Here is a 25,828-nt window from a genome sequence, read left to right as displayed (position 1 = left end):
TGTCAAAATTTGATGCACTTAGAGATTGAATCTCAAAAAACTTCAGTAATAGAAAATGTAGTTCTCGGAGTCTACTTTTCAAATATGTATTTTATTTTAACACCATGGCAGAAATCACTTTTTAGTAGGCATGTTTAAAAACCGGTTTTTCAAAATGCCCGTTTCAGGACCATACCACCCATTTGTATGGCCACCCTTTTTTTATGCAAATAAATGAATTTTTATAAATCCTTCTTGGAAATGATACTTAAGACACCAAATATTGATGAGAATATTTTTTCTTATTTTTTTATTGAATATATTATTTTAATTAATTTTTTACTAAAAATAAAGTATATTTTCAAAACATCGGGTGTACGAGCACCATAATTTGATGAAAATTTCTTTCAATTTTTTTTTTAATATTCAAAAGAATTGTATGTAGATCGATTTTATATCATTTATTTTTCTAAAATCCTAAAAACAAAAAATTTATTAAAGTTTTACTGAACCTCGGTGTTTTGGGTTTAGGTACCACTTTTAATTAATAAATAATACAAAAATAGTAAAAATAATCTTATCACTATGAAATTTCCATTTCTAAAATCAGGACGCTGAAAACTCTAATGGGTTCTCATTTCGTCAAAAAATTCAACCAGTATGGCCCTCAAAAATTTAGGCCAAGGTAGAAATCTAATGTCGTTTTATCTTAGCTATTTTTTTAGAAGTCCAAGCATAGGATTGGTGGGACCAAACCTATCCAGAAGCAAAAAACAAGGTTAAGGGTTGTTTCCCGCCCCTCATTTTAACAAATGGGCTCATGTTTTTTAAATTCAAAAACATTTTCTTAACTACAACGGGGCATATTGTTAGACTAATTTCCTTTGTGATTACATGGGAATTTCTATCCACTAAGGGCCACACCACCATTTTTCACTTTTCCTCACTAGGGGTAAAATATTATACTCCTTCACACCTATCTCTAACCCATGTGCATGTCACGTATATATTCATCATGTTCTATCTCAGTGTTACTAGATGTATTTATAACATTGATTTGCTTACTTAATTTACATGTTTATAATATTATTTTATTTTATATTTCATATATCATTTCCCTCTCCTTTAATTACATGCATTTTTTGGATGCAAATAATTGAAGGGGGTTGTAGTGTTGTAAATTGTACGCACTTGCTAGGGTGGTACAATTTCACACCTAGTTTAGCACCCGCCTTGGCGCATTTTGCATTTTGCATTGCATTTCCCCTTTAGCATTTAATTAATTAAATTAATTAGGTCTAAGGTTCTATTTTATCATCTCCCATATCATAAAGTTGGGCCCTTTTCATTAAAGTGTGCCCCTTTCATTTTATTCTTCCAATACATCATTTAATCAAAAACCCTAATTAGGTCCTATTTTGAACTTGGGGGCTTGATTTTGGGGGTCAAAACATCTCAAAATCGCCTATAACTTCGAGATTCGCTCTAAAATCATCATATCCGACGGCCCTAAAAATTTGGTGAAAAGTTGTCGGGACCATGGCGCCCGGAGTGCACACAGTCCCGGACATTTTTTCCGAAATTTTAGGAGCGCAATCCAATCATAAAATAAAGCTTAACCCCAAGAAAATGGTGGGAGATTCAATCTCTAGGTTGGCCAAAAGTTGAAATTAAGACCTAGGGTTTCATATATAAGAGCTCTCTTTCTTCATTTGAAAGGATCCAGGATTTTTGGTTTCAAGGACCTTCTATGCAGCAAAAAAGAAGATCTTTGGAGACTTCAACAATATTCAACATCCATCCATCAAGAATCTATCAATTTCATTCATCCATTTAGGGCTTTGAAGGCATTGAAGAACAATAAGGGATCACCAACTGAAGATTGGCTTGTACCCCTCCCCTGGGGTTGGGTATGATTTCATGTTGTTTTCATGTCTTTGCATAAGCTTCATTATATCATTTGTATTCATGCTTTAGATCACTTTGCATCTTGATTTGGAGCATTTACATTATCATGTACAAGCAATTAGGGTTTACTTTCTAGGTTGCTCTAGCTTGCTTACTTGCATTTTAGGATCTTGCACACACACAAGGTCTACACACACATTACTTTTACAATACAACTTGGCTATTCATGGAGGTGGAAATCACCAAAGCGGGGGTTTGACTAAGGCAAAACCCTATATAGCCGCCCTACAACCCTTTTCAGATATAAGTGCAGATTTCCGAATCCAAAGGACGCCGCAAGTTGCAGATTCGACGGAAGCGGACTGAGACAGAACTTCACACCAAATTCCAACCCAGAAAGCTAGGACAGGGGCGTGGGGCACCTTGGTCCTACCAGGACAAGGGCACTGGGCGCCCTGGTCCCTGGGACAGGGGCGCTAGGCGCCCTGGTCCTTCTGTCAGACAACAGTTTCAGCATTTTTCTGACAACTTTTCAGGTTGCAAAACAACAGTTTCAGGTGCAGAATCAGGATAGTGACGCCCACACCCCCGTCTTGAACATTTCCACTCAGATTTTAACCCCAGGTACACATCTACATTCTCCTTTTATCCTTGTGTTTACAGCTTTTCATCACTTAATCTCAATCTTGCAATCTTGTTACTAGTTCATACTTGCACTCTAGGGCTAGTAGTTGAACTTGCATCATTCTATCTATCATTTGCAACAAAGGAATAGAAATCCTAATAGGTAGCCCGTGGCTCTCTCTTCCACAAAAAGAAGTAGCCAATTGTGTGATACCTCTAGGCTCTTTCGTATTCCACAAGTGTGTGATTGAAAGTGAGATTAGGGCATGTTTGCTTAGTGTCACTTTTTCCCCCACACATTTTTGGTGAACCCGACGTGAATTCCAATCTTCTCTAATTCTGATTTATGTTTTCAAATTTGAGTGTTTATGCTATTTCAAATTCAAATTTGTATTTACAAGTTTTAATTTCTTGCAAGATTCAAAAAAATTTAGAGGAAATTTTTGCTAAAACCCTAATTTTGTTAAACTTGTGGATAGCTTAATTGGGATCGATAATTTCAAATCTGATTTAGGAACTCATTTGAATCATAAATTTCATTTTCTAAATGTACATTCTAAGTGCTTGCGTTGGTTAAAATTAAACATTTCCTTCTATTTTGCATGTGTTATCATTTGAAAGAGGAAAATTGTTGTCATGATGCATTCATTTCATAGATGTGATAATGGGTTAGCTTCCCTTGTTTCAATTTTTCCTTCTCCTAAAGAACCTCCCCCCATCTATAACAACATTTTAGTGCCTAAAAGAGTTGTTACCAATCCCTTTGAGACTCTCCCATGCTCTAAGGATGAAGACTTTAAGAGTGATCTTGACAATTCTCCTAAAATGTGCCCTTCCTATTTAGCTATCCTAGAGGAAGAGAATGATATCATAAACGCCTGTCTTAATGTTACTTCACCTTCCCTACATGATTCCTCTCTAAGTGAAAAGGTATTGATGGACATTGACTTATTTTCTCCTAAAGTTGGTCCTTCCAATGGGGGCATGTTAGTGCAACAAGAGGTTATGAACACTTCTTTCCAAGATCTCCTTCCTAAGCATGAATCTTTGGAGAAATATGTTCATGTTCCTCCTAAAAAACACTCCCTTCATGAGGATCCTTTTGTGCAAGAAGATGACATTATCCCTACATTTCCTAGTGAAAACATTTCCTTTTCCAACAAAATTCCCACTAGAGATGATGAATTAATGATAAATGTTTACCCTTCTCCTAAAGTTTGTCTCACCCATAAGCATCCCTTACAGAAAGAAGATGAAATAATAAGCAATTTCCTTAATTCTCTCTCCCCTAAAGATCATATTGAACATATTTTGAGGAAAGAGGATGAGTTTAACACATCTATTGATCCTCTCCCTCCTAAGGATGAGGAATTAATAAACAATGTTATCTCCTCTCCCAAAATTGACAATACTTCAAACATTCCTTTCAACAACTTCACTATTTGGAATGAACCATTAGGAGAAGGTGTAGATTATTCTCTACCCCATGAGAGAACCCTAGCCAAAGTGGATGAAATCAATATTGAAAACTCCCTTGATAGTTTCTCACCTTCCTTGAACCTCAATCATTCTCCCTCTAAAAATAAAGCATCTCCCTCTCCTCAACTTGGTTCTACTCATAAGGATACCCTAGTTCAAAGCAAGATGGTTAACATCTCTTTCAAAGATCTCCCTCTCAAAAGTGAGACTTTAGAGAGTAATGTTGATCCTTCTCCTAGAGAGTTTGTTCCCCATGTATATCCTTTGATGATAGAGGATGATATGACCTTTCCTAGTATTACTCTTCCTACTAGAACATCAATGCCTACCCCTTGTCTCTTTCCTAAAATTGATTTAATCGGTGATAAGATTTTAGTGCAAGAGAAGACTATCAATAATTCTTCCAACACTTTTGTTCATTCCTCTAAACCATCCTCAATCAATTTGATATGTGTGAATGAAACACCTAACAAACCTCTCTTCACTGTCCAAGGTGCTTGTCCTTCTCAAAAATCTCAACCTTTAAATAAGCCTATCTTAGTGGTCCAAGGTGGTTATGCTAATGATTCTTTTTGCACTCCTAAGAAACCTATTATCACTATGCAAGGAGTTTATTCTACTAAGATCCCTTATGAGTATGTTAAGCAACTGACTAGAGAGAGTTATCATGCGGTTGCTCATACCTATAACACAAGAAATAATAGGCAACCTAATCCTCCTCCAGTTATCCCAACTTCACTTCCTCCTTCCCAACCTATTCTTCCTCAAGCTCCTCGTATTTCACAAATGCTTAGTAAGGACTATGATCTCATAGAACAACTTAAAGCTACCCCTGCTAAGATATCCCTTTGGGATTTGATCCAAACTTCTTCCGCTCATCATGGAATATTACAAGATGCCTTGAAAGATTTGAATGTTCCTCCACGTAATACATCTAGTAATATAGTGTCTTTGGTTAACTCTGTGATGAATCCTAAAGCTCAAATTGTGTTTACTCAAGATGAACTGCCTACTAGTGAAATTCAACATCAATATGATCCCTTGATGATTGTGGTTATCATAAATGACACTACTATAAGACGAACACTGGTAGATAATGGCTCTGGCCTTAATGTGTGTAGCATTAATCTATTGCATAAGATGAATGTGGATACATCCCTTATTGAGCCTGACTCTCGTCCCATTCGAGGCTTTGATAATGTGGCTAAGTCTTCATTAGGTATTATCACCTTACCCATCACAGTGGGACCTGTTACTTTGCCTAGTCCTATCCATGTTATGTCGGGAAATCTAACATACAACTTGTTATTAGGGAGACCTTGGATTCACAATATGCAAGCTGTCCCCTCTACATTGCATAGACAAGTTAAATTTATTTATAATAATAAGACATATACCCTGATAGGTGATACTAATTTTCAAGCTTGTTTGCAAACATCTACTTCCAAAGGGAGTTCTTCTAAGCCTTCCTCTTCTAGTGATGACTCATTAAACAAGATACCTATGGATGAATCATCACCCTCTGATAATCAAAATTCTTTGGATGAGTCTGAAGTTCCTGAAGAAGATTCTTCTCAACTTGAATCTACACATGAAAAGGCTTTTGATCCTGAGAAGGTTCTCGCAGAAGACGATTGGGGATCTCTTGATTTTAATCCCACCTTTGTAGGTGAGTATAGGGTTCCTCCTAGAGAGCTTAAAGTTAAAAAGAAGGAAGAAACTAGAGATCAATCAGTCTTACCTGAACCTATGAGCAATAATTTTGTGGCCGCTTCTCAAACTTCTTCTCCTCACACCTCTAATTCTAAAGAATTTGATTCTTTGTCTTATGAAAAACCACCTTTTCTTTCTGAAATGGCTAATCATTATGGCCGGGGTTTTCACATTTTGGCTAAGAGTGGCTATAGTGGAAATGGTTGTGGCGCAAATGAACAAGGAATTAAAGTTCCTTTAGAACATAACATGCATAAATATTCATTTGGACTTGGATATAATCTTTCTAAGCCCACCAAAGCATCTAAAAGACCATCTCTCAATGTGAATGCTATATTTAGTAGTGATGATGATCTCACTTCAACTAAATCATCTTCTACTTCTATCAACTCTCATTCCCCTCATAAGGAAATCTTGGCGATGAACAAATCTCTTTATGAATCCCCTCAAATTTCTAAATCCACTTATGAATCTTTATCTCCTAATCATCATAAAGTCCTTTCCTCCAAGGATAAGGCTCTAATAAATTACACTCATCCCTCTTCTAAGATTTCTTGTGACTTTTCTTCTTCATTTTTTATCATTTTATACATGTTTTTGATCTCACTTATAGTTAAGCATTTAGCATGTCATATTCAAATACCTCATTCAATCTATCATGTCTTTAAATAACATTAATGGCTATTATGTTGCTTATCATTATGTGACATTGGTAGCTCATTTACTGGGGGCTCATTGTCATTCATGATGGTACAATTCCAAGTGCAATCATATTTTTGAAGCAACATAATAGCCTAATTTTCTATGTTATCTCTTGTTCCTATGGGGACAAGAGTGGTTTCATACATCTCTTCTTTTTATGATTAAAATTTCCCTTTGGGGTAATAGTGTGGAAATATTGATCATCTTTTCTTTAGAATCCTCTTTTCCTAGATATGGGAGAAGATGTGTATTCTCTTTCTTATCCTACCCACTTCTTGTGAGGAGCATTTTACATACACTAATGTCTTGCTTGCATGAACTCATGTGAGTATGTAGTACATTTTGCTTATGTCTAAATCTCTCCCTAGAATATTGTGTAAGTCCTTCTCATTGTCCTTATCCTTGGGAGGCAATGATCTTTCCTTATTTTTATCTAAGGATCCACTTTTTCCTATTTCGTGGATGGTGTGAACTTTATTACTTGATGTTATTCCTTGTATGCATTTGTTGTTGTTTGTTCAAGGATTCTCTCTTACAAGAGGTGTAAGTCCTTGACTACAACCTCTTTTGCACTTGGTAAAATACATCCATAATGAATTCACTCTCCCAATTGGGTTAAAAAGAGCATCATCCTTCATTAAGAATCACTTTCACCTTGCAAAAGAAGGAAGTATTGCATTCTTGTTCTCTTCTTTGTCTTATTCTAGAAGATGTTATATTTGTCTAACACAATTCCTCTCAGGGATAGGTGTCTTTTGTACAAAGATCTCTTCTCCTCTAAGGATCTCCTTTACACATACTACAAGATATCCCTTTTTCAACTATCTTATCCTTGCTTAAAGAGTGCAAAACTCTCTTGCTTGGATCTATGACATTGTTGCATTTTTGGGGTATCTTCTTTTGTGATGAAGGTAGGTATCCTTGTTCTACTTTGCTTATGACATAAACATTACACTTTTTGAGCAATGGGTCATTCTTGGAACCAGAGCACAGACTCTTAGAGCGAGATGTCATGCTTTTTTACTATACATATACAGGTTGTAGCATACTCGGGCATAGACTCCTATGAGGTGCTTCTAACCTCACTTACACACACATGCACGAGGTTGAGTGGAACTAGCTGCATAAGGCTAGACTTTCTCACTCTCCTCCCTTACATGGATCACCTAAACAGACTCTAGGGGCTAGTTTTCCATGTCCTTTTCCCATGGATCACCTAGACAAGATCTAGGGGCGAGAAGTCCATGTTTTCTCTCTCACTATTCTTCTCATGGATCACCAATGTGTGTATTCATGCTTTTTTCCTTTGTTTTCTTCTCTTTGCATTTTGTTTCCATTTACATCCTTCATCTTATGTTAGAGAACTCTCAAATCCTCACACTCTTTGTTGTGTTGGAATTGAGATTTAGTCCTCTTTCTTACCAAATGATTCTCCATTAGTTTTTGATCTCATATCAAATCTTCTTGTGAGCATTTGTCATCAATATTATTTAACAATTCGAAGTGGTAAACATGATACCCTGTTTCAACTCACTAAAATTAGCAAGCCGAAACAGGGGGGGCATATAGCTACCCTCGAATTTTCATCACTTTCCTTAATAAGCATTAGGTGATTTTGTGATCTAACCTGTGTATGTACTGCAGATACCACTGGGGGCTTCGTTCGACAGACTTATGGATATATCCTTTTTCAAATAATGTTTACTTTTCTGTACTTTATCTTGCATATGCACGTAGTGTTCATATGACTGCTAAAGTGCAGGCTAAATGTAGCATCGTAAATTGTACACACTTGCTAGGGTGGTACAATTTCACACCTAGTTTAGCACCCGCCTTGGTGCATTTTGCATTTTGCATTGCATTTGCCCTTTAGCACTTAATTAATTAAATTAATTAGGTCTAAGGTTCTATTTTATCATCTCCCATATCATAAAGTTGGGCCCTTTTCATTAAAGTGTGCCCCTTTCATTTTATTCTTCCAATTACATCATTTAATCAAAAACCCTAATTAGGTCCTATTTTGAACTTGGGAGCTTGATTTCGGGGGTCAAAACATCTCAAAATCGCCTGTAACTTCGGGATTCACTCTAAAATCATCATATCCGATGGCCCTGAAAATTTGGTGAAAAGTTGTCGGGATTTACTTTCTAGGTTGCTCTAGCTTGCTTACTTGCATTTTAGGATCTTGCACACACACAAGGTCTACACACACATTACTTTTACAATACAACTTGGCTATTCATGGAGGTGGAAATCACCAAAGCGGGGGTTTGACTAAGGCAAAACCCTATATAGCCGCCCTACAACCCTTTTCAGATATAAGTGCAGATTTCCGAATCCAAAGGACGCCGCAAGTTGCAGATTCGACGGAAGCGGACCGAGACAGAACTTCACACCAAATTCCAACCCAGAAAGCTAGGACAGGGGTGTGGGGCACCTTGGTCCTACCAGGACAGGGGCACTGGGCGCCCTGGTCCCTGGGACAGGGGCGCTAGGCGCCCTGGTCCTTCTGTCAGACAACAGTTTCAGCATTTTTCTGACAACTTTTCAGGTTGCAAAACAACAGTTTCAGGTGCAGAATCAGGATAGTGACGCCCACACCCCCGTCTTGAACATTTCCACTTAGATTTTAACCCCAGGTACACATCTGCATTCTCCTTTTATCCTTGTGTTTACAGCTTTTCATCACTTAATCTCAATCTTGCAATCTTGTTACTAGTTCATACTTGCACTCTAGGGCTAGTAGTTGAACTTGCATCATTCTATCTATCATTTGCAACAAAGGAATAGAAATCCTAATAGGTAGCCCGTGGCTCTCTCTTCCACAAAAAGAAGTAGCCAATTGTGTGATACCTCTAGGCTCTTTCGTATTCCACAAGTGTGTGATTGAAAGTGAGATTAGGGCATGTTTGCTTAGTGTCACTTTTTCCCCCACACAGGGGTATGTTTTTTCACTAATGCTTTGATATTGATATTTTGGAGAGTTACAAGTGCCCACATGGAGACTCATCAAAATGTCTAGATGGGTCATTACCACATTGCACGGTTGTGTATAATATGGTACCCATCACTGCCATGCTATATGGAATAGTCCAATACCACTTTGTATACATGTAACCATTTTTAATGATTCTCTTTCTCTATCATGATCAAATATAGTGTACTACTATAAATTTTATACCTTAACAATTTCAATCTATTTGTCACCTACTTTAGTGTGATTTCTTGTAGATTATTTTAAATTCATTTTGTTCTCGATGTTACCCTAAAATTTAACCTATGTTCATAAAATTAAATCATCATCAAGTATGAAATACAAGACTAGGTCAGGTAGGTTTAAGGCCCCAATACTTGGGTCCCCCTTTCAGAGACCCTATTTAGAGTGAAGTAAGGTTCCCAATGCCATAGTTGTACAAAAAGTTATTTGAATTCCATGTTCTACAAATGTTAACATTCATCATTCATGATTTAGTCTTGATTTTTTATATTTGATAAATATATGTCAATCTACACTAAAAATTAATCTTTTCAATCACTGCATAAAGAGTGCCTATTATTCTTCATAATGATACAAACTGTAATTCAAATAAAATCTAGAGAAATAAAAGGAGTAGCAAGATATAACATTTAATATCTATAGTTCATCATCAAAATGAAGCTATGCTAAAGTATTGATTTTTATTCCATGCATTAACCTTTTGTGGGACTTCAAGGAGCACAATATTAAGCCTTTATGTGGAAGTCCTTAATAGGATATTAAAAGTAAAGCGATCTTAATATTTTAGGATATTATCATCAATTTAGCACTTATCATTGGAAGGGAACACACTGTCTTATTTATCATTTCTATTGGGAGGTGGAAACGCCAACACCATTATATGAAATAACCATTTTTCCTCTTTTTTGTATGTGTAGTTCCACATTTGACTACAATGTAGTTACAAAAGAGTAGAGAAGACAATGATTAACATTGCTAGATTTTAAATGGACAAAAACCCCTCAACATTAATGTGTACACATTCTTGAATGCATTTACAACTATCTTTCCATGTCTCAATTTTTGTTTTTTTGTTTTTTTTTAGAATAGGGTGCCAAACATTTGTATTATGCATAGAAAACTTGAGATTTCATATCTAGGTTCTCTATATCTCATTTCTAGATATATATAACTTTTCTTTTAGCTTTCTTGTTTTGTATTTTTATATTTTTTAAATCTTTTTGAATTTAGTCTTCTTTTACCTAGTTTGCCACACATACACTCAATCGATTGTAGTTACATTACAACCTATAGATGTTTGAGTCTAGGATAGCACGACTCTTCCTTTTGGATAGCAATCCAAGCCCACTCACATCTCTAATATTGTGCGGGAAAAGGAATTGATCCTACATTTATGCACATGTCAATGCAGGATCACTTTTCCTATACATCATATAGAAGTTTATCTTGCAAACATTTTTATCTTTTCTTGTGTTACATATACTACTTATAATACATCTCTCTTTTTTTTGTTTTACAGTTATGCGAGAGCACCAGATCCTTGTTCTTTTGGATGGAAATCTTGTTGATTTCCTCAAGCTTGTCCATGATGAATCTGGAGGTACCCTTGTTGTTGCTTCTACTCCTAGTTCTGGAACTAGGTCCAGTGGTTTTGCTGTCTCCAGTAGCCACATCATCTCCTCCAAGATCTTTCACCGGGTCACTGTGGAAGGATCTATAATCAGCAACGATCTCATTGTCTTTTCAAACCCCTCAATGCTATTGTTCATGGCTTCTTTACTAATGTCGACCAGATTCATGAGATTTTTCTGAATCTCAGCCATGGATTGTTCCACCTTATCCATCCTTTGTTCATGGTTACATTTCATTACCTCCACATTCTGAGAGAGTTTTTGAGTCATGATCATGAGTTTTTCCGGCTTGCTGGGTTCAGGGGAAGCAGTAAAAATATCAATTAATTCTTTAACCCCCATCTTGAGGGTGTCGATTTCATGCTCGACCCACTTCGAGCAACGCTCCTGGCTTATGGTGGCTTCCATGACAAGATTCATCAGATTACCATCTTTCCGCTGATTATCTTTTTGGACATTGATAGGGATGTCCAGTTTAATCCCTTGGTCCATAATCTTTGGGTTGTGATCCTTCACCACTAGCTTTTTCCTTTTGGTGAGGGGTTCAGCCTTGGAGATCAGCTTGCTATTGGTTTTGTATTTACTAGCTGCCCATCTGGGGGGTTCTTGCTGCCAAGCATCTCAGGAGTGACCATCTTTTCCTTTCCATCTGCAGGTTCGTATCAATAGGAACCCCACTATCGTCTAGGTCCATCTCCAGATCAAAGATGTCTTGGACCTCCATCTACAGACCATTCTTGGCAAGCGGGGGCACAATTTCAAGGGATTTGGCGTGTTTCATGATAAGGATGGTAAGTCCCTCATGCAGAACATGGTTTCTAGGGTTTTCCAGGTGCTTTTCCAGGCTATTCTCAAGGGAGGAGGCAAGATAGTAGGGAATAGAGATAATTTTACCATGGCGAAAATGATTTAAAATAGTGAAATGGTAGGAGAGGATACTTGTATACCTGCCATCAAGGGTGATATATCATTTCATCCCATGGCTTTTCGTCTACGTGAAAAGTCTGATTCGAACACGACACCCAGGAAATCGCAACGGTAGTCGGTTCACCACCCTCGCAAGCCAAAGGGAATACCTCTCCCGCAGGACACTGCAGAACTCGGATACGATATCCCGTGAAGCTCAAGATATGGCTCAGCCGAAGAAGAAGCTCAAAAGTGTCGAAGATGTCAGAGAAAAGAAATCTCACCACAAATTTCCTCCGCTCTGATGGCATCCTACACAGTTGGATCCAAATCACCATGATTCCTCCCACACTCTCAAATGAAAAAAAACGAAATATGACAGTTGTACTTTGTGGTGGAAGACCACTTGATGATTTATATTGTCTTCATGTCAAGGAGGAGAAACATCCTCTTTTTATTTTCTTCAGGCTATCTATTGTGACAATTTTTGGCAGATAACAGTGAGAAAGGATACAGTTTTATTTGGACAAAATTGTAAGAATGAAACTATCTATTACTAATTTTTTTACTTTACCTTTAACAGAAGATATTTATAATCTTATTATTTTTATTTTTGAAATGCCATTCAATTTTATAATGAGATCTTGCAGGAGTGTCCATTAACAAACGCTCAATCACAGACCGATCATGGTTAACAAATATTTTCTAATAACAAACATTTACAAACAGTCAACCACGGACCAGTGGTTAAGAAGCTATTTTAACGGTCCTGCTCTTGCTAAAGAAAGTTGTCAATTAGCAATATGTAGATCACAGACCAATGCTTTAAGGAATAATTTTCGGTTATGAGAGGGATTTGTTGCTCCAAAGTCTCGAGATTCTTCGTTTCAACTGATTTTGAATCTCATTTACATTAGCTAATGTTGTTTTGTTAGATACGTTCAATTATGTTGTTATTTAAAATTTGTCAAGAGCTTAATTATTTGGTGGCTTGTTTCTAAGGTGGTTATAAATTTGCTTTAGCAAAAGCAGTTAGATGCACCTTGTATGCATCATCCTTGCTTTCATGTTTTCTAATATTTTCATATCCATCGTTTGCACTTGTATCACTATTCGTATGTCTTCTTTTATATATATTTTCTATTTGATAAATTTGGATTTTCTAATTTTGAAATTTGTGTAGTCAGTGTCAATTTTAGTTTTGTTTATCTAAGATATTGAAGTCTTCATCTTCATTGAAATTTAGTAATTTTTTATTAATTTTTATTTGGAAATTTTGTAGAGAAAATAATTAATATATTTTCTTAAACTATTTCTAATGTTTGTATCTACACATATTCAAATATATTTATATTCTATAGTACTTGTTTAGCTTATCTATGGACATATCATACTCCAAACTTGTCCTAGATTGGAAGCTTTGGAACAAATTAATGACATCCATTAAAACAAATGCGATAGAAGAATTTTGTTATGTCTAATACTTGACACTACCTTGGTAGACATTAATGCAAAATGTAGTACACATAAGGCTCAAAAGAGTGGTCATTTCTAGTTTATTAAAAACTATAAGAAGGACATTTCTAGACCTACCTTTCTTAATTCCCAACAAGAAATACATTTTCTTCTCCACATATCACACATATGAACTAAATAAAGGAGTAAGATTGTATTTTATTTTACTTGAGTCTATGTTGTCTATTTTTATGTGAGACAAATTTGTTTTGTTTATTCCTAATGGTTTCCTCTTATTGTAAATGTTTTGTTTGTGCATTTCAAAGCAATATACGACATAATTTGTTTGGAGTGCAAGTTTAAAGCTTTTCATGGTATGGTTTTAATTTAGATTTAGTGATAAAATATTAAGTATTTGAAGCTTTACTATCATTTTAAACTATCATTCTTCTCATCTCAAGTTAGGGATTGTACTAGGTCATCTAGGAAGTGTAAATATAAATCCACTCATATATCTTAAAAAGAAATTAGGGAAACGAGAACTTTGTACTAGTATATGGAAATCCATTAAAGGATAATAAAAAAAAAAATTTGTGGTGTTTCTTTGCATTTCTAAAGGTCATTCTAACTCTGATGACTCCCTAGCATGTTTGTTAAAGAAACATCTTGATTGCATTTTAACTAGTAACCACATGGTGTGTTATTTTTTGTACATAAACATTCTTTTGTTGGGTTTGATTCATCATTAATATTCATGGTTAAAGTTATAAGTGGGGTATTAAACAAGACCGAAATGATTTTTAGTTTAGGTTATTAGTGATGTAGGTTGATGGTTAACTAGATATAGTAATTGTTAAGTAAATAAAATATCTATGTGTACAAAATGATCAAAGATTAATAGCTCAACATTTTGGAGATGATTGTATTTGACATATCTATACTAGTTACAATAGCTATATAAATGTAAATGTGAGTGATACTCGAGTATTTTAGTTTGAAAAATAATAATAAAATAGTGGCATTAAATGTATTTTGAATCAATTTATTTAGTTTATTATTGAAGAAAATTATTTGTCTTAATATAGTATGACTATATGAGAATTTGAATGGGTACAAAAATGTTCAAATCAATTTTAAGCCTTGCATGTTGAGACCCAACTATCATGACATTGATCGACCATGTGAAAGTCATGAGAAGTGGCATATTATTGTATGTATTTCACTTATGAACTCAGCATATCTAAATCCCCCTATCACTCATTACGAAAATATATTATTATGTTCCCTAGAATTCTTGTATACCATTTTGAAATATATCCATTTAGAGAAACTTCAAGACCTAGGTCACATATGTACTTATGGAGTTGAATCTTGAAATTCTAAAATTTCTTTTTTTTAAAATAAAATATTGCTTACCACTTTAGTGGTTTTTATGGGTCATCGAAAATGTATTATTGTGTTTAATTGTATTTTGGGACATTCATTCTTTCATTTGAAATCATGTTAGGGATCACTTACAAATTTTGTATCAACTTTTCATATAGAGAATATATGAGAGCATCATAATAAAATAATCCTATTAACAACCTATGTCCATTACACACTTGTTTGATGTCTTGTATCAAGACGTACAATTTCTCTATTAAGAGTTTTAGGAGGATAACATGACCCTTGTGATTTGACAATTTTGTTAAGGAATCACTAAAAACAATTTATCCTTACCCGCATTCAAACAATAAAATTCAAGGTGAGTATATTTTCATAGTCCACATTTCAATAGATAAGATCTACATTAGGTTTCAATTAGATTTAAACATGCATTCACAAAAAAATTCTTATACTCATGCAAGTAATAAATAACAAACATAATCATTTTGATTCAAAAAATTTAAAAATATTAATGAAAAACTTTTCACATTTATTATAACATCTTTCCGTATCAAATTAATATCACATTTCAATTCCACATTTAATTTAATAATTTTAAATGTACTTAATTATTTAATTTATCAATCAACCTAAACATTTTTTCCTTAACCAAAGTAAGATCAAAATGTATTCATGTTCTACACTTTAAGATTGATGTAGAACATCATATTGAAATATAGTTTAACTTATGTTGTTGTATTATGTGACCACATAAATGTTCAAGATCATTAAGATCTGTTTGTTTTATTCGCAAAATAAATCTACTTGCAATTCACACACTATTTATGTGCATGAAGGATACAAGCGATAAATCACATATTAAAATGTTGACGGCTATCAGTTCTACCACTTTGATTAGAACAATTTTTAATGTAGTACACCGAAGCAATACTTCAATAATCAGTGAGCCGATAACTATTTTATATTTCAATTAAAAGTATCTTTAGTTATTAGAACCGTCCATACCTTAAAAAGGGTGTATATTAAAGTCGCGAACAATAAAGATGATACTTCAAATCGGTTGTTCAAATGTCACGATGATGCCATGCCAATCTTTACAGGTTGGATTGATAATTTGTCATTGAAGACTACAAGCTGTTCCCATGAAACTACTTAATGTTGTGACTTTACTATCAAAATATCATAAATTGTAGGCAGCCTAAGATGAAGACAGAAAACAAATTTGATAATGAATGGTTGGAAAGTAAACGGTAAAGCTCAATCAGAAACTTGGAACATTTATTAGCTCTACGGTTTTGTTCAATTGATCATATTCCAGAATTTAATGCCATGGGTACATCCTACAGCAACCACACAAGAACCGCCATTGCATTCTTCTCCGAATTTTTAGGCTTACAGCTTGTCATGCTGTGAATTTTTCTTTTGTTTATAAATACCCTGACCACCATTGTTATTCATTCAGACTGGTGAGAATTTGTTGAAGAATGGCTGTTGAGGAAGTTAGCAAGAGGCTAAAGGAATGGGATGAAGATAAGCAGAAAGTGGTAAATCTAACGGCTGGATATTTTAATGAGCAGAGCAATCCAATAACTCTTAATCTGCTGGGAAGCAGCACAATAAGTTCACCATCTTCTTCATCTTCATGTGGGTTACAATCAATTGAATCAGAGTTAATAGAAGGTGATATGCTTGATTTGGGTCAAGACCCACGCCTTCCTCCTGGGTTGGATAATTGTTTAGAATTAAAGGTTAAATATTGCTCAAATTCATTTTATCTTTATGTTATGATATATCCATGCCCTTCAGTGTGATTTCAATTTTTTCCACAAACTAGTTTATTGATTATTTGTACAAAGTTATGAATTTTTGGTCTGATTACCATTGTGCATACTGGAGCAGTGTATAACCTGAATTCAGTAGGAGGAATTGGCCTAAGCTCTACGACCTTTGCAATGAAGGAAATCTCTGGATTCAACTCCACTGAAGAAGACTATAAAGGGCTCGAGCTTAAACTGGATTCGTCCACCTCAAATGCCCTAAAATCTAGCAGGAAAGACAGTTCCAACTATATCAATGATTGTATTAATGATAACAGTGTATCAGAAGTTGAGTCTGCTTTGAGGTTTCTTGGGTGTCTAACGTGTTTAACGTATTACATGGTATGTAGGAGGGATGGGAGATGTCCAAGGTGTAAGGGTTCCTTCCTGCTAGACTTTCTTGGTGGAGGTTTGTCTTCTCCGTGAATATTAGGACAGTAATTTGAATTTCGCTTAGCTTTCGGTAGATTCATTGATTATTATAACGAATTGTTAGACATGGCTTGATTTAAGACCATGGTGTCAAATTTTTTTAGGGCTTCTACTTTTTCCATGTAGTTTAGAGATTTGCATTGAATAAAATTTTAATTTTAATGTTTAAATACATGTCTTTATATTAGAAAAAGGTTTCAAGTTTAGGATTTTCTCTTCTATTATATGTTTCTGAAATTTATATTGAATATTCTTTGAATTTTTTGAGATTTTTTTTTCTCTTTTTTTTTTTGAATATTTCATTGAACTTTACAAGTCATAGATATTTATTTATGTTCAAATAGAATCTAGAGCCTTGGTTAGATCCACAATAATGTAGATCACTTCTATAAACATATAAGTAGCATAATGATATTCAACATTTCTTGTATGTTTATATTTTTTATTATTGTATAATTAGTTAAAGGTACATAGATAAACAAATGAAAACTCAATATGTAATAAATGGTAAAAAATATAGATGAAATTTTTAAATTAAAATATTTAAGTATATTGTAAAATAAAAAAATAAAAAGAAAATATTCTTTAAATCTTAACAAATATTTATGTTGGAATAATTGATAAGGGGAACTACTAGAATTACAAGCACTTATAAATATTTATTATTATCATATTGTAATGTTTTTGATTAAGAGAAAAGTAGGTTTTGAGGGGGGTCAAAATCCTCAACAGTAGGTTTCTAAGGGACCCAAAACCCTCAAATTTTGTGAGGATCCAGAACCCTCTTCTAAAATGCTGCAAATAGGTGCAATAGAGGCAATCGACAACCAACCTACAACCAAACAACAAGTACTAATCATTAAAGAATTGGTTGTGAAAACAAACCAAATTACATAATCAAATGGTTTTTCTACACTCTCCTAACCTTAACCATAACTTTAACCTTAAGTAACATAAATATATTACAAAATAAACCTACTGAAAATCACGTCTTTATTTTGTAAATTACACAATAAATTGTATTTATGATTTTCTTTATATTCAAAAAATATTAAAATAGAATTCACAATAATTAAATGTATATTATTATTACAAAACTTGTTCTAATGTATTAAATCTTTTATTAAATATATATATATGTATACTCAAAAAAGATTTAATGCATGTAAGTTTATTTATTTCAATAAAGAGTGAACTTAAGTTTACTTCATTAGTATAATTAAAAAGAAAGCTTTCAAGTAAGATTTACTTTATTAGTTTTATAAATATAAAAAGAAAAAACTTTATTAAGAAGGCTGAAATGACTTACGCTTTTAATTATTTAAAGAAAAACCTCGGCCTTCCCACGTAACAATTAGACATGTGAAAGTAAATATAGAAAAAGAGGCAAGTGCGTGAGAAAAAGACTTCTATGCATGGATCCATACCCAAGAGAGGGCAAAAATAAATGCAACTTATTGGAAACTCAAGAGGGCGGCGATAAAAATTAGTGGAGATAGAAGTTAATAAAGGGAGAAGGAGAGATGAACATATTTTGTCAAAACCGCGCTCTGTTTAGGTTTCCACTATTTGCTTACATATCTATCAGAGTATATATGTTCCCTTCATCCACCGAAGTTATAGTTTCAGATTTGGGATTAAGTTAAGCCCTGTTATTCATCTTTTACTATTTTGTTAAGCTGTTCACTTGTTTAAGATCGCATCTTCGTGGCATGTCGAATCTTGTTCTTTGGTTGTAATTTCATGATATGGTCTCCAAATATAGTTGACAACCTTGCTAACTTCTTCAACGCTATTCTATGGTCTTTCCTTCACATAGTTATTGTGCTCAGCACTGATACCGTCTCTTTGACTTTTTATTTTTTATTTATTTTTTTATTCATAGATACATTGAATTGTATTAATTTTATGGAATTATGATCTTAGATTGTGAGACTATATCATGGTATTCCTGAATATTGCGACATTGTTATCATGTTAGTAATTTAATGGGTTAACCTTGTTATAGCTATTGACTTGACTGCCATTTATTATTGAAAAGGAAAAAGTGATTATTATTTCAATAGATTTGGGTAATTTTATGCTACTAGCTTATGTCAGGGTTTGAAGTAAATAATTTTAATTATCTAAATGATTAATTTGCAATATCCTCATCTTTCTATTATCTTTAGATCTACTATTTAGAGTAGAAGTATCATTGTTATGGGGAAATTTGCCATATTATAATAAATATTAATAGGTAAAATGAAGATATCGAAGAATTGTTGTCTACTGTTACCCTCTTTTCATGAATTTTACTCCAAACTCATGCTTGAAGTTATGTTCATCTTTTGATAAAAGTAACTCAAAAATGAAATGCAAATCTTGTTAACAATCATGATATGCTCCCCTTAAGATTCTCATGTTACTATAGTGTTATCTTGGAATAATCTGCTTGAACTAATCTTCATGCATAAACCTTTATATTGAATGAGGATGTATTGGTAAACCTTTTTGTAAGCCAATTAGTGCTTCTGTGGATTTGTGGAGATTCATAGACTATAACACTTATAATGCACTTATGTACTCTTGTATTCATGTATGTGCTCATGTATGATTGGAATAGCTTTATGAGTGCATTCTTGTGATTTCTCATGTTTGAGATAAATTTATGATATGTTCATATCCTTGATTAAAAGTGATTGAGATGGAAGTCATATTTCTAAATGATTTTTAATGGGTAACCAAGGAATGTTTCTTCTATCTACCTATGTTTTTTATATTTACATTACTGTAGAATGTGGATACATCGTGTCAGTTGCACAGTACAATTACTCTTGCTAGTCTGCCTCATGTTGACCTAGGTATCTTTCATGTCACGAAAGATTCCAGGGAAGTGTAACTACTTCATGGTAGGGTGGAAATGTGCTCTGACAATGTTCTCCCCTGTGATGTGCATGAGGGAGACAGATGTCAAGAGTTCCTATCAGGTTGGTCATCCTGATTTGTTGCTTATGCATTTATTTTATTAACCTTGCGGTCTAGTGTAAGGGTTTATGTTTCCTTATTTTTATCTCGTTGTCAGCTTATGTAATTTGACATCATATGTTGAAATGTAATTTCTTGTTTCTAACCTTGTATATCTCGACATGTGGCAATTATTTATTTTTGATTATGTGAATTTTGTGAATTATGCTATTTTTAAATTATGGTGGTCCTTACACACTTCCCTATTGATCACCAAAACCTCAAACTCCACCTTTTTCTCAACCTCAATAGGAGAAGAAGGACAAAAAAGGGATTGACTACATAAAAAACACTAATGCAACTGACCACAAATAGAGAAGCAAGAGCCTTCAAACTGCAACTTCCAACCTTTTCCACAAAGGCTTTCTCCACCTCAAAATAAGACATCATCACCTCAATACGATTAGTGAAAGAGGAAGAAAGGATCAGAGAGGATCATGTCCTAGTCACTCCCACAAGAAGGTTTACCACCTCTAAAGGAGAAGACTCCATGTTAATAAGAGTATCATAGAGGAGGGCCAAAAACATAGCACCATGAGCTCACATTAGAAATTTGATATCCTACAACCACATGGCTCCATAAAAATGCACAAGGATGGACATATTCTCAAAGCCAACAAGAAGCCTTTACTAAAAAAAACAAAACCACCAAAAATGGCTCTAAGTGCAATCAAGGCCAACAACTCAACCTTAGGAAAACTAAACCCACCAAGAGCGAAAGAATAGGGAATAAAAAGATACACATAGATAAAAAACAAACACCTCTTAACTAACATGAGGCTAACCCCAAACATGGTAGAGACATCCTTAGAAAAACCAATAAAATACCAAACCCAAGCATAACTACCATAAAAAGTACTAGATCTCTAAAAAAGAAACATACGCACAAAATAACGAATAACCAACAACATAGAGCCAATTAAGGCCTAAAAGGATACCCACCCACAACATGGATAGAATAAACCATCAATCATCTAAAAAAATATGGTAACATCACCAAACAAACCCTTCATAGATCCCTGGAAATGAAGGATAACAAAATCTCCCTTAGCAGAGCAAGAAAAAACCATTGGGGATAATGACCACCTTCTGCAAACATACTTCTAATCCACATAAAATTGAAAAGGAGATAAAAGACCCTCATCATGGGATCTCAAATTGCAAGAGACCTTCACTAAAAGAGTCACCTCTAAAACTAATGAGGCCAAACACACCACAGATGACCTATCAAGCAAAGGATGAGGAACACCCAAAATGTCCAATCTCGTGTAGAACAAATTGCTCCAACCAAGGCCCATAAATGCAACACACCAAGGGAGCTTTGTAGGATATGACTTAGTAATCTCAGGAGTGAACCAAAAAGACCCAATAGAAGATGTAGGTCCCTTGCCATGAAACTCTCTAACATCCACCAAATGACTACAAAAATGATATACTCTCCACCTCCTTGTGCATGCATCAGATTATCCTCCTTTGTTGCACCTTGACTAGCATCCACCTCTCCTACAAAAACCCTAGGACCAACATTTCTCCCACTCACATGCTCCATGTGCCAAATTAACTCTTTATCACATTGTAATGTTAAGAAGTAAATGGACTACATTTGTACTATTCATTTTGTTACTTTGTGTTGATGTTCTATATATTCATCTTACCATATTATTTAGATAAATTCAATTCTTCTAGTGAGTCTATTTTGAAGTTGACCATTTGAACTAAAATTAATTAAAAATATAGACATTTACCATCCCTTGCATTAAGTATTCTTAGGTTATAGATTTAAATCCACACTCATATATTTAATCTTATTCATTTTCAATACTATAGATTTGATCCTCGACATTTCATATTTAAATTTAATAATATGATTGTACTAACTCATTTTCAAGTAGCCATTATGTTCCAATCATTGTCCCATTTTAAAAAAATTTAGTCTAAGATTTGTAGAAAAGGACATCACCTGGAAGTCATTATCCATCATGTGTGATTTATCATTTAGATTTTATTTTCACTCTTACTTCTTCAAGTTTATTTACTCCTTGCATACACACCTTTTAAAATCACCTTTTCATATGCTATAATATCAATTTAATATCAACATATTTCAATTGAACCACAAATTTGATAACAAGTTCAAAACCCTATTTTTTTAAACTAAATATTTGCATAATAATTATTCATTTTAGTTATAATATACTGTCAGTTGAAAGGGTTCCTGATACATTTAGTATTTTCTTCTTCCCATATATCTTTAATTTTGGATTAATGAGGCCAGCAAGAGGACCTGGTTATGTAGGAACTACAAAATAATTTATTTTGTCTGCAATGGTTGAAAAGATGATGGTCTTTGAATAGCATAGAGGAGACACATGTTCGATTTAAAATGACAAATTTCACAAACACATATACTCAAACAACATATTTAAGAAAAATAAAAATGTAATCTCCTTGTGGGAGTCCTTCATGAGGTTCTCATACATTGAATTAGTCTCTCAATGGCGATAGATCATCATCATTCTTAAATATGGTAATAAAGGAAGTTGACTATAGGAGTTATAGATCGAATGAATTTGTATGCTTCCCAAAGGTGACAGGCTAATTTTAAATCTATAAGAGAATGAAAAAAAATAATGGATCTTCCACATTCCCATAGGGTGTTCTTGCCTCAATACTCACCCTCCTCACTATTCTTTCCTTATATGGGTATTTCTCTCGGTTAAATCTCATCATTTAACAGTCAATGACACATGGTAGTGATGTTTTCTCAAAAAATAGAATAACTATTTCCGACTTTAGATTCTATGTTATACCGGTGCTGCTGCAATCTTTTTGAGCATGCTTAAATTTATATTTTATATAGGTTAGTAAATATACTATTTAAAAGATTGGAATATGACAACAATCATTTTTTAAATTTTTTTTAAGTTACAAGATGCGTGAAAAATATGTTTTTTATTTCTTTTTGTTTACTCTATGCACATATATGAACTTCATTTATTCATAAAAAAATCTAAAGTTAATGAAAACTGGTCACGTAATAGAACTTGAATACAATTTTATATTATCTCTTCCTTTAAGAATGGATGTTCAATTGTTATAGTACAAAAGTAATATATATATATATTTTTTCATATCTTATAAAAGTTCATTCAAAATAATTCAAAGATGGTCATTATAAGATTCAAATCGAATGTATGAGGGGCAGAGAATGTCATTGAAAAGTATATACACTATAAACATTTCATAGCTTAATAAATTGTGCACTAGTAGCAGGCATAAATAAATAAAATATATAAGAGTAAATTTCAAAATTGGGATGTAATTTAAATTTCATGATCAAATGAAATATAGAATAAGTTGATATCAAGTATTATTTTACTTTTTTCATTTATTAATGTATGAAATGTTTCTATTTTGATATAGGTGTTATAAGGATGGAAATTGAATTTATGGGAGGAAGAGAATGTCACTAAAAAGTAGGTACATAAGATATGTAGTACCCCTTTCCCGATCATTTTGTTCTCGTGCGTATTTTGTTTAAGTTTGACATTTCAATACTTTTGTAGACCCCCCTTTGTCATGATGTTTTGTGCAACTAGTATGCTATCATGATGATGTATTCTTTAATTTGTGTGTGTTCTAGTTAATTATGATTATGCATTAATTTATTGACGATGATTAAATGTTGATTTCAATTACACATTAATGATTATGGAATGACTCATTTCCTTTATGCATGTTGTGCGCCATGTGAATGTATCATGTATGTGCATGTATGGGGTGCGGGGAGATGGTTTCTCTTCACTCACTATGGTGAGACATGAGAAGTCACGATTCACCTTCACTGGTGTCTTTACCGTGTTTTTATGTATATATGCATGTGTGTATCAGTGATGTAGGAAATTGCAAGTTTGAGTACCATGTGAGTATGAGGTATCGACTCCACCTGGTTTCACAAGTTTGAGCGTACCTTATTGATTCGATGGATGTGGGAGAAGATAGGTTCTTAAATCCTTTGTGTTACCCCTATTCATGCTCAATATGAGTGTTGTCGGTCATCCGTAAGTTCTCTTTTTATTTGGTTTGCGAATCATGTGCTTAATTAGGTTACTTAAGTTCATGTTATGCAATGGGTGAAATGATTTAATTAATCTTAAGTATTTAATTAGATTAAATGTGTTATTATGCATTGGTAAATAAAAGAGATTAAATTAGATCAATTGCGACCCCTTTTTGAGATTCATCGTAAAATCAATTTCTTCAATTTATTATATAAGCAAGTTTGATCACGTATTGTTTTCATGTGAGAAATAAAATGTGTAGGAAAATTTGAAAAGAATTGTAATAGAAATAAGAAAATAGAAATCTTTTTCCTCATTGACTTTGAAAATGTAAATTTGAGTTTTTAAATAAATGAAGAAAATCAAATTTTGGAGAGAAAAGCTCTTTGCATTTAAACCTTATGGAAAGAATTTGATTGGTCCAAAAATAATTTCAACCTAAAATAATTTTAGGTTAGAAATTTTATGTTTAACCTTATTCTTTCAAAGGAAAGAGGGGGAAAGTTTGGGAGGAAAATTCTTGTAAATCTCTAGTTGAAAGAATTTATCCAGTTGTAGGTGGAGCTCTTCTTACAAACTCTACCTAGATTTTTAATTGAGGTTGGATTCTTGTTAATTACCTATGTTTTAAAATTTAAATTATTTTGAGGAAAGGAGTGTTTAAGTTTTGGTATTGAATACTTTGGTGATTGGTTTCAATCAATATCTTGGTTCTGAGGAAAAAGAATTGAGTTAATAATCAGATTTGTGAGTTTTCCTGTGTAAATGGATTGATTTCAAAAATTATTAGATACATTCATTTAGTTTTGATTGAGAAATTAGGATGATTTTAATTTAGATTTAGTTTTTTCCCCAAATCTAATTCCTTGTTTGTAAAAAAAAGTAAACTTCAAAATCAGTTTTGTGAATTTCTTTTTCTGTGTTGAAAACCCAAGATTTCACTTTGATTCTCTCATCTTTGTATTTGAATTGTAAAATCAGTTTATTCTTTGTCAAATTTGTAGTCTAAATTTATTAATTTTACCTCTGGGTGGGGTTATGCTGCCAAAATTTTACCAATTTGAACATTCTGTTTATACTGGTAAAAACATATTAATTCTGATTTTGCTTTCCAGAACTTTATTTCTTTATTCAGAAAATTTTCTTAATTATTATATTTTAATAAGAAAATTTGTTTTGCTTTAAAAACAATTTTAAAAAAAAAATTAAACGAAACTATGTTTTCTTTTTTGTTACGGGGGCATTTTAGAGCCACGTGGGAAGGGAGTCCATGGTTTTCCATGTTGGGAACCATGTTCCCCCCTACCCCACTTTACTTTAAAGTAAAGTTTTCTGTTTTTTCATTAAAGCTTTCTTTTTATTAAAGTTTGTTTTTTTTCTAAGAGTTTTAGAGTTTTAATTATTTAATATTATTTAATATTAATAATGTAGATATATAATATTATAGGGCATATATATATATATTAATTCACAAATTAAAAAATTAGTGGAAACAATTTTATGAGGAAAGTTGTATATTTATATATGTATAATATATTAATATATTGGAATTGAGAAATATATGAGAATGTTTTGTTTAGGTAATTAAAAAATCATTTAAATACGTAATTTCGATTATGGATCATTTGTCTATATGTATGAATGATTTCTAGATTGATAATTAATGTCTTGGTTTTGTCAAAATTAGTGATATTCATATTACATGAATCAATTCCTATTAAGTGATTT

At 33.3% G+C, this 25,828-nt stretch overlaps 1 protein-coding gene across 1 annotated transcript; it reads left to right on the top strand.

Annotated features, from left to right (window-relative positions):
* Positions 1-16,142: 16,142 nt before the first annotated feature.
* On the top strand, positions 16,143-17,111 carry LOC131030092 (uncharacterized). Its single transcript, XM_057960771.2, has 2 exons — positions 16,143-16,464; positions 16,684-17,111. The coding sequence occupies exons 1-2, from the start codon at positions 16,269-16,271 to the stop codon at positions 17,025-17,027; spliced, it is 540 nt and encodes a 179-aa protein (XP_057816754.2). The 5' UTR covers positions 16,143-16,268; the 3' UTR covers positions 17,028-17,111.
* The last annotated feature ends 8,717 nt before the right edge of the window (positions 17,112-25,828 follow it).

This window comes from Cryptomeria japonica, chromosome 7 (genome assembly GCF_030272615.1).
Source record: "Cryptomeria japonica chromosome 7, Sugi_1.0, whole genome shotgun sequence".
Classification (NCBI taxonomy): domain Eukaryota; kingdom Viridiplantae; phylum Streptophyta; class Pinopsida; order Cupressales; family Cupressaceae; genus Cryptomeria; species Cryptomeria japonica.
This window is presented reverse-complemented; position numbering and strand designations above follow the sequence as displayed.

What these genes read in the sequence shown, in the direction of transcription:
- LOC131030092 (XM_057960771.2), top strand. Translation starts at nt 16,269, where the DNA reads ATGGCTGTTGAGGAAGTTAGCAAGAGGCTAAAGGAATGGGATGAAGAT. An exon ending in TGAATCAGAGTTAATAGAAG is followed by an intron (nt 16,465 to 16,683) that starts GTGATATGCTTG and finishes ATACTGGAGCAG; the next exon opens with TGTATAACCTGAATTCAGTA.